Source organism: Camelina sativa, chromosome 6 (assembly GCF_030686135.1).
Source record: "Camelina sativa cultivar CO46 ecotype springtype chromosome 6, ASM3068613v1".
In the NCBI taxonomy this organism is placed as follows: Eukaryota; Viridiplantae; Streptophyta; class Magnoliopsida; order Brassicales; family Brassicaceae; genus Camelina; species Camelina sativa.
Genome location: NC_141885.1, coordinates 24,099,783 through 24,108,849, shown reverse-complemented (window position 1 = coordinate 24,108,849; position 9,067 = coordinate 24,099,783). Strand labels below are relative to the sequence as shown.

General features: G+C 35.5%; 1 protein-coding gene and 1 pseudogene across 4 annotated transcripts; both read left to right on the top strand.

The window, feature by feature from the left end:
* Positions 1 to 1,641: 1,641 nt before the first annotated feature.
* On the top strand, positions 1,642 to 4,706 carry LOC104792684 (uncharacterized protein At2g38710-like). Of its 3 annotated transcripts, none has more exons than XM_087453799.1 (6): positions 1,642 to 1,833; positions 2,197 to 2,368; positions 2,782 to 2,901; positions 3,691 to 3,805; positions 4,119 to 4,212; positions 4,293 to 4,706. In XM_087453799.1, the coding sequence occupies exons 2-6, from the start codon at positions 2,265 to 2,267 to the stop codon at positions 4,499 to 4,501; spliced, it is 642 nt and encodes a 213-aa protein (XP_087309925.1). In that variant the 5' UTR covers positions 1,642 to 1,833; positions 2,197 to 2,264; the 3' UTR covers positions 4,502 to 4,706. The 3 variants fall into 3 exon arrangements, with proteins under 3 accessions (XP_087309925.1, XP_087309927.1, XP_087309926.1); XM_087453801.1 differs by having other exon boundaries at positions 1,792 to 1,887; XM_087453800.1 differs by having other exon boundaries at positions 1,792 to 2,026.
* A 388-nt stretch (positions 4,707 to 5,094) lies between these two features.
* LOC104699311 (diphosphomevalonate decarboxylase MVD1, peroxisomal-like) lies at positions 5,095 to 8,142 on the top strand (annotated as a pseudogene). Its single transcript, XR_015559426.1, has 9 exons — positions 5,095 to 5,434; positions 5,570 to 5,773; positions 6,248 to 6,310; positions 6,523 to 6,667; positions 6,925 to 7,011; positions 7,173 to 7,330; positions 7,429 to 7,477; positions 7,583 to 7,707; positions 7,792 to 8,142. The product of XR_015559426.1 is annotated as a diphosphomevalonate decarboxylase MVD1, peroxisomal-like (transcript).
* Positions 8,143 to 9,067: the final 925 nt, after the last annotated feature.

The following is a 9,067-nucleotide window of genomic DNA, read 5'->3' as shown; positions in this document are numbered from 1 at the left end:
AAGATGAAAATTAATGTACAAGTGAATTTTAAGGGTCAACCGATTGCAAAGGTCTTTAGTCTCACTTACAATCTCCTCTCAACATTTCTGATATATCTCATATTCGATTTCTTTTTGAAAGTGTTGTGTCGTTCAATCAATTGTCGCAAAAAGATTTACAGCCGCTCCATACAATTTTGATGATATGAGATTTGACAAATCTTCTTTATCACTTCCAACTCTCTTTTTCCCTATTTCTCTCCTTATGCCCAAATCCAACAATGGAGACGGCCGCAAAATAGTATTTAGATAAAAATCATTGGAAAAATTGGAAATAAAGGATGTTTTTTCCAAAAAAATGTCCATATATACTTTTATTTTTTAGGTTTGGTGAAATAGGTTTTATAATAATAGAAACTCAGTTTTATCCCTACATTTTGAAACAAAAATAAATACAAAAATATAATAAATATATAATTAACATTTTTTTTTTTAAAAAAACAAAGTGATAGAAACCTCTAATCGATTTAGAGGTTTATACACCCCAAAGAATGAAAATTTTTTACACTTAGCTTTCACTTTTACCAAATCGTAAACAAGAGAAAGTGACATCGACGGCGGTTTTGACGGACGGTGAATTACCGCCGCTTGTTCTTCCGATTAATCGACATCAGTGAATTAATTTTTTAATCCTTTTCTCATCTGGGTGAAGTTTCGTCCTTGAATTTGTGCCTTTCCTGATTTGGTTTCATCTTATTAATGCGATTCATGATTTGAATTTGTGTTAAACTTTATTTTATACAAAAATTGTGAATATATTTTATATATTAAAATAATTTTTGATATTTTTTAAATTAATTTTTAAACAATCTCATCATATAGTCTTAACAATTTACATTTAACCTTTGTGTCAACTTCCTGTTCCAAAGGCAACTTTACTATAAAAATCATAACTCAATTTATTATATAACTCATTACATTTAAACTTATATATCGCTTACAAGTGTTTAATTCGGAAGATTTTCTAAAATGTTTGTTTATATTGTTAAATTTGTTTATATATTTTATACTTAAAATGGTATTATTCTTCCGAATGAACTGGTTAATAATAAATGTAGTGGGAATGATTAAGATAAATTTTCTGTAGATATTATGGTTTATGTTCAAAATTCCTAGTTATGATTAATAATACACTTAAAATAATCGATTGAATCCGTAAATCTCGATTATCAATAATCAAGTGAACCCATAATTCCAGACTATACAAAATAATACGCTTAAATTATTAATGTTTTAATTTTATAACCAACTAATGATCTATATATTTATTATATAGTCTACCAAAAAAAGAAGCCATTTACTTACGAAATAGTATAGTAGGGATTAACTCACAATTATCTTAAAACAACAACCAAATTATACTCAGAACTTAAAAACCAAGGGACTTTTTGGAGTGACACACAACAAAAGTTACAAGTACCTTCATGTTATTTGTAAAAAATAATAGAAAAATAAATTAGATCCAAAGGATCTTCATCCCCCATGGACCTTGGTTGTGAAAATTTGTTATACAGTATATTGTTTTGTTAAATATATACACACACACATATATATTTTTCTAAAATATTATAATTGAAGAAAAAACTTTGATAAATCAAGCTTAGGGCGACCAATATATATACAAGAAACAAGAAAAAAACTAGCAAGAGCCGTAAGCTCAAATAATAGTTAAGAAGAGAGACAAAGACACAACAACAACAACCAAAAAAGCTCGTCTTCTTATTATTATTAAAAGGAAACGTAAACACACTTGGAGCAATTTCACTTCTTCTCTCCCCGTAGCGCTTTTCTCAGGTTTCTCCGCTCTCTTCTTCTTTTGGGGATGCTCACAATTTGGATTCCCTATTGGTCTAATATTCTTCTCACAGATCGATCCAATGCCCTTTTTAGATTCCACTGCTTTTTTAATTGATTTCTCTCTTACAAAATAGACCAATTTCATCTCTATACCCGATCTTCATCGCTTTTTCAATTTTTGTGTGATTTGGTATTAGAATTTTGATATTTGACTCCTCTGGGTAGTGTTTAAATTTGGTATCTTTGGGGGTTTACATGAAATTGCGGGGGAAAAATCAGATTTTTTTTTTTAATAGACTTGAATTACTCAGTCAGTAGTTGATTCTGGTAAGTAACATAATACGATTTTGGATGTTTCAGGTTCATATTGCTCACTGAATTTGAATATTTTACTGCGGCTCTATCTCTCTCTCTTCAAAGAAGGAACGATGGTGTCGGCGAACAGAGAAATGGCTGTTTACTGTTTCGACACTTTGGTCTCTCACTACAACAACGAAGAGACTCCACCACCTGCCTTTGAAGAGGCCAATCAGTACGTTTTTTTTTTAATTGTGTTCTGCCATGCAAGTTTGAATCTTTCTCAAAGTTTGCTTCTCTTTGTCTTAAAATTGGATAGAGAGTTCTCATGTCAAACGACTTCTTCTACGGAAATCTTGATTAGACTGTAGAATCGTCTGGCTTGATCCTTGTGAAACATCACTTAAGAGTCTGTGAAACTGTGATGAGGATATTAATTTCACAATCACAATGTTTATTCAATATTCAGAGCTATAGTGAGTAAACATCACATGCGTTATCCGAGTGATGCTAGAAACTAACTACTTGTCTTTCTTTTTTTTCTTTTTTTGGCAAAACTAACTACTTGTCTTATGTGTTGAAATTATTTATATTCTGAAACGCAGAATCCATTCTTGCTGATTGTCCTGTATTTTTTTTTGTCTCTAGTCCATTGTTTGTTACCTGGAAGAAAATTGTGAATGGTGGGGAGCCTCGATTGCGTGGATGTATTGGTACACTGGAAGCACGCCGCTTGATCAGTGGCTTCAAGGATTATGCCTTGACCAGGTAACTTACCGCTCTCCCTCTAGGATTCTTTTCTTCGTTTCTTCTATTATACATCTGTTTCTTCCTTTTCAAAGATCTTCCTTTTCTTCACGTGAGTTCTCCCTCAACTTTTCTATGCTTATGTCTTCCTAAGTCTTATGTATTATCTATTAACAACTTTGTTGAGTGTTGACTTTCTTTTCCTGACTCATTTTGCTTCTCTTTTTGCTCATTTTGCTTCTTCTGTTATAAACATAGATCGTACTTTTTATTGCTTGTTGCTTAGATGGGACACCAATGGTGTAAGATAGACTATCGATTGATAAACATAAAGTGATACACATGTACTATGTTTGCAAACCAGTTCTTTGTATAGTTAACCAAACATAGACGAATATGGTATTTTCCCTATTATCAGTTTATCACGGCCTAGATGATTTCGTACCAAGTATCAGGTTTTCAGCTGTAGTATCTGAGTTTGGCGTGTAATTTATCTTTTTCGTTGCAACATAATTCTGGTGCATCCTGATTAATTTATCTTCATATGTTTTATCTTTCTTCAAAGTGTATATGGTGAGCTTGAACTGCAATTGAAATACAGTTAGAGCAAATCAGGCTCCAACTTCCTGTAAAGTAACTGAGTAACTTTGTTCTGTAAATTTTGCATTCGAAACTACAAATGAAGCACATATATGTAGGTGAAATTCCTATAGCAGATCTGCCTTTTGTTTCATGTTGTTGGTTGTAAATGCTTGTGGTATCTTTCTTTTTAGGCTGAAAAGACACTAACTGTTTTAGATAATATTGCAGTGCCTTGAGAGACCGCAGGTTCCCACCTATACAGGCCAAAGAATTGCCATTCCTGCAATGTACAGTGTCTGTCCTGACTGATTATGAGGATGCAGAAGATTACCTTGATTGGGAGGTATTCTCGTCACTCTTCTTTTACGATATGTCAATCTTGTGAAGAGTATCAACATGTCTTTGAAAAGTTGTGTATATTAAGCATATAGTTACCAATAAGGAGTGCATAGCATTTAACCACACATCCAGTAAACCTTCTGATTTCCTTCTTCTCATATTACTTTCCACTCAGTGAAACTGCTCTGCTATGTTTACATTCAATGACACTTTTAATTTGGAAGCAGCAAGTAGATTTAGTTTGTCGAATTCTTCTTGTATGTGGTTTGTCCAATTCTTCTTGTATATGGTGATATTTTTGTGATTTGACTCTGAAGGTGGGAAAGCACGGTATAATCATTGAGTTTACTGAACCTGAGACTAATACAAAGCGAAGTGGTACATATTTGCCTGAGGTTGCAGCTCATGAAGGTACCATTTTGATACAATAATGCAAGTACTTGAAGCTATATTGCGTTGTTGATACAACAATTACTCTTTTTTTTTTGCAGGCTGGACAAAGCTAGAGGCAATAGATTCGCTGGTGCGTAAAGCAGGATACAACGGTGTAATAACAGAAGCATTGCGTAGGCGAATCCATCTAACACGTTACCAGAGTACATTATTCAGCATGCATTACAGTGAATACCTTTCGTATGTGAAGGCAACAAGGAGCGTTGGCCCTGGTATTAATGGGACCGACAAGCCTGCCTTCGCCTGATTTGCACCCAAACAAACAAAACCGCTGCAAATGGATGCCATTTGATTATGTTTGGCTATCTGTGATTTCAAACTGTCTGGCTCTTCCATAAGAGAAACGAGACTTCGACTTTGCTGTTTCACAATTGTAACATTAACTAAATCACTTTGATATCTCTCACTTTATTCCTAGATTCACTAATGTGCTTCAACTTATACGACTTTAACATTCAGTTTTATTAGTTAGATTATATGTTAAAATCGTATGAAGTTAACAAAATGAATCTTGAACTTGAGTTGACTTTGTCAAAATATACCCTGAAAAAACCTTCATTAGTCTTCCAGTAACACCAAAAGTGAGTGTAACTCAAATTTGGAGGTTATATTTGTTTTAATAAAGAAGTACAAAGCGTATTCCGTAATAATTTGCATAATATGGGGATCTATTTTGATATTTTTGCATAAATTCTATTATAAAAAAAAAAAAAACACGAATCGTTTTAAGCATGTGATTGCGTTTTGGACGCAAACGCAACCGAATCGTACCAATCAGATCCTTTAGCGTATTTATTAATTATTATTATTTTATTGATTCCTCTCTCTCTCTCTCTTCCACCTGATTTGAGCTTCTTCTTTCTCTTTCGAACTCTCCGTCACTCTCATTTCATTTTTATTTTTTCTATTTGAATCTCTCTTCTGCAAGCTCTCACAGACAGATCTCTGAAAGCTTGAGCTGTGTGCGCGTATGGCGGAGGAGAAATGGGTGGTGATGGTAACGGCACAGACGCCGACGAATATCGCCGTGATTAAGTATTGGGGAAAGAGAGATGAGGTTCGGATTCTTCCCATTAACGATAGCATTAGCGTCACGCTTGATCCTGATCAACTTTGTACTCTCACCACCGTCGCTGTTAGTCCCTCCTTTGATCGGGATCGAATGTGGATCAACGGCAAGGTACTTTGCTCTGTGTCATCTTTTAAAATCCTCTCTTAAGCTCTTTTAGAGATTCGTATGAAATAGACTTCGGATTACATGCTAGTGTATCTTTGTGATGATTTAGAAGAGTTTTGTGGTTTCATGTTAGTATAGGAAATCTCGCTTTCTGGAAGTAGGTATCAGAATTGCTTGAGGGAAATTAGAAGTCGTGGTGATGATGTTGAAGACAAAGAAAAGGGTATCAAGATAGAGAAGAAAGATTGGGAGAAACTTCATCTTCATATTGCTTCTCATAACAACTTCCCTACTGCTGCTGGCTTAGCTTAGCTTCTTCAGCTGCTGGTTTTGCTTGCTTAGGTACTGTGCTTTCTCTCTCTCTCTCTCTGTTTTTTTTTTTTTTCACATGGTGTTATGTTTCTAAGATCGCTTTAAGGTAGGACTAGACAGTTACATTCATGAAAAATGTATGAACTTTAAGACACCCTCCGGTTGATTTTGTTTAGCATTGATTCTCTGGTTGATATCTCCCTCTTTTTATAATGTAAGTTGTAACACATGAATAGAAGAATAACAAAGGGAAACCGGAGAGAGCCACAATATAGTTTGATGCAACAACCAAATGATTACATGGCTTTCTTCTCTTTGTCCCATATCTTCCTTCTAGATCTTTATATTTTTCTGCATAATTTAGCTTAGAATTGCTCAACTTCAATGACATTGATCCTGGCTCTTTCCCCCTCAGTGATGAATGATTTTCTAGATTCCCTAAGTCGATCTTTCTTTTGGAATTTGCTCAATGTAGTAGTATATAACAGTTGCTTTTGGGTACAGTTTTTGCTCTTGCCAAGTTGATGATGTAAATGAAGATCCAAGTCAACTTTCTGCTATAGCAAGGTATGACTTACGTTACCTGACTCGCATTTTCACCCTTACTGATCACCATGTTAATTGTACGAGTTACTATTATCCTTCTTCTCACAGTGACTGTAATTTTATAAGTTTCCATGTTGCTATGTGCTTTTAATTTGAATTATTTGTAGTTAGACGATCCTCTAGAGATTAAGTGGTACCAGTATATATGGTTATAATGTCATTTCTCCATGTAGGCAAGGTTCAGGAAGTGCTTGCCGTAGTTTGTTCGGGGGATTTGTCAAGTGGAACATGGGAAACAAAGAAGATGGAAGTGACAGTGTTGCAGTTCAACTGGTAGATGATAAGCATTGGGATGATCTTGTTATCATTATTGCTGTGGTATGGATCTTAAATATTCTTACTGCATTTTTAGATTCATGCTCAATACCGATCCTATTCTTCATCTTCTATATTATGTGGCTCTCTAATTAACTTTTTGTTACACTCTCTTGTCTAAGTATATGAAGGAAGGTGAGCTATACGAATAAGTATATTTCTGCTGTTTTGTTTGAATAATATGATCTGAACTCTGTGATAATTCTGTGTTTTTTTTTGTGTCTCGTTTTTCAACTCATATTAGCTTGTGTTACATGCAGGTTAGTTCACGAGAGAAGGAAACAAGCAGCACCTCGGGAATGCGTGAGAGTGTTGAGACAAGTTTGCTCTTACAGCATAGAGCAAAGGTATGTTCCCTTTTTGATGTTTCGACTACAGTCTGTATCACTTAAAATAACATTTGCTGGGTTGCTAAACAAAATATATGAATGTTTTTTGCTGTGCTTGCTTATCTTCAAAAATGAAAATATTTCCTTCAACTTCATGCTCTACTTTAATTTCTCCGTAGGAAGTTGTCCCAGAACGGATTGTGCAAATGGAAGAAGCTATAAAGAATCGAGATTTTACATCTTTTAGAAAATTGACGTGTGCAGACAGTAATCAGTTTCATGCTGTTTGTATGGATTCATCTCCACCCATATTCTACATGAATGACACCTCCCACAGGTATCTCTTTCTCTTCTTTCGTTTCTTTTGCAGTCATTTTCTCGTTTCAGCTATCAATGTCGTGGGTTTGATTGCAATTCACTATCTGATAATGCCAGGATAATAAGCTTAGTTGAAAAGTGGAACCGTTCTGCCAGTACACCAGAGGTATGTATGCTTGCTTACTCCATTGCTCAAAAGCTAGCATCTAATTTCAAAAGGGGTTTCTACTTTCTAGTTTCTAACTAATCGTAATCTTATTTTCCTGTGCAGATTGCTTACACATTTGATACAGGCCCAAACGCGGTCCTAATTGCACGAAGCAGAAAAGTAGCAGTTGAATTGCTGCAGGGGTTGCTCTACTGCTTCCCGCCTAAGCCTGACACAGACATGAATAGGTAATAATATAGGAAGTGACATTGATTTGGTTGATTGATTTAATCCCTGACTATTAAAACTGGTGTTTCGCTACTTTTGTATAGTTACGTAATGGGCGATGCATCGATTGTAAAAGAGGCAGGGTTGGAAGGAGAGCTTCCACAAGGAATCAAAGACAAAATTGGACGTCAAGATCAAAAAGGTGAAGTGAGTTATTTTATATGCAGCAGACCTGGAAGAGGTCCTGTGGTGCTTCAAGACCAAACTCAGGCTCTTCTCCATCCTCAAACTGGCCTCCCCAATTAAATAATCATTAATATCTCTTGTTATTACTGCAACGCTGAGATTTGCAACAGCTTTTTTCTTTTGCCTTTGCCACCTCCAACTCTTGTCCTAAGAGAGCATTCATCTGAATCTTTTCCTAAGTATTTGAGTTGACATACAATTCTTCTGCATCGGGTGCATCTACATGATATAACGTATATGCAAAAAAAAAAAAAAAAAAAAAAAAAAAATATTGCAAACGAATAAGATCTTGATGCTAAATGTGAATATATCATTCATTCAAAATACAGAACAGACCGGACCACCAATACAAATAATATCATCAGGTCAATTTTCGCAAAAAAGGGTATCAGAGGTCCACACTGCCTCTCATGTCCATACTGTTGTAACCAAAGCCATGTTGTAGAAACAAAAATCAAACCAAGTAACGCACCAAATAACTTAGTCGGCAACCACTAATAGTATATTATTATCAAATAATAATATTATACATTTTCAAATGGATCTTTGTCTTGTGTAGAGGACGAGCCAAGCCAACGCCATGGTTTTTGCATGCCTTGTGCCGCCTAGGACTCAAAAGCCGCCACTGTTCGAGGACGCTTAAACGCCGCCGGATGACACGCTGATATACTTGCACGTTTTTTCTGAACTCAGATGCTGCTGACCCATGGGACTGAGGCGTCTCGTATGTTCATTGAAGCTACTTGTAATGCGGTCAGCATCCTCACCAAACCCACCCTCACACGAGTCGCCCTCGCTCGCTCTGATTCGCACCCATTTTTGGTATAATTTCTGAGCTCCGATGCTGACACACGAGAGTGAAGAGTCATGTACGCTCACAGAAGCTAGGTTCATCTTATTATAGCTATGCGATCAACATCCTTACCCAACAAGAGCGTCGCACGAGTCCTTGTAAAAACTTATTGAGACAGTTGCATTTTTGGCGTTGAGTCCCTCACTGAGATCTTGGCTAGTATGAGTAGTAGTAGTATCTATAGCCACGTTCACAAGTTGGAAAACGCGAAGTCAATGTAAGTTGACTTCTTAATTGATTTTTGTTTTTTTTCATTATTTAGTATAGTTGAACCACATTTC

What these genes read in the sequence shown, in the direction of transcription:
- LOC104792684 (XM_087453799.1), top strand. Translation starts at nt 2,265, where the DNA reads ATGGTGTCGGCGAACAGAGAAATGGCTGTTTACTGTTTCGACACTTTG. An exon ending in GCCTTTGAAGAGGCCAATCA is followed by an intron (nt 2,369 to 2,781) that starts GTACGTTTTTTT and finishes TTTTGTCTCTAG; the next exon opens with TCCATTGTTTGTTACCTGGA. An exon ending in AAGGATTATGCCTTGACCAG is followed by an intron (nt 2,902 to 3,690) that starts GTAACTTACCGC and finishes ATAATATTGCAG; the next exon opens with TGCCTTGAGAGACCGCAGGT.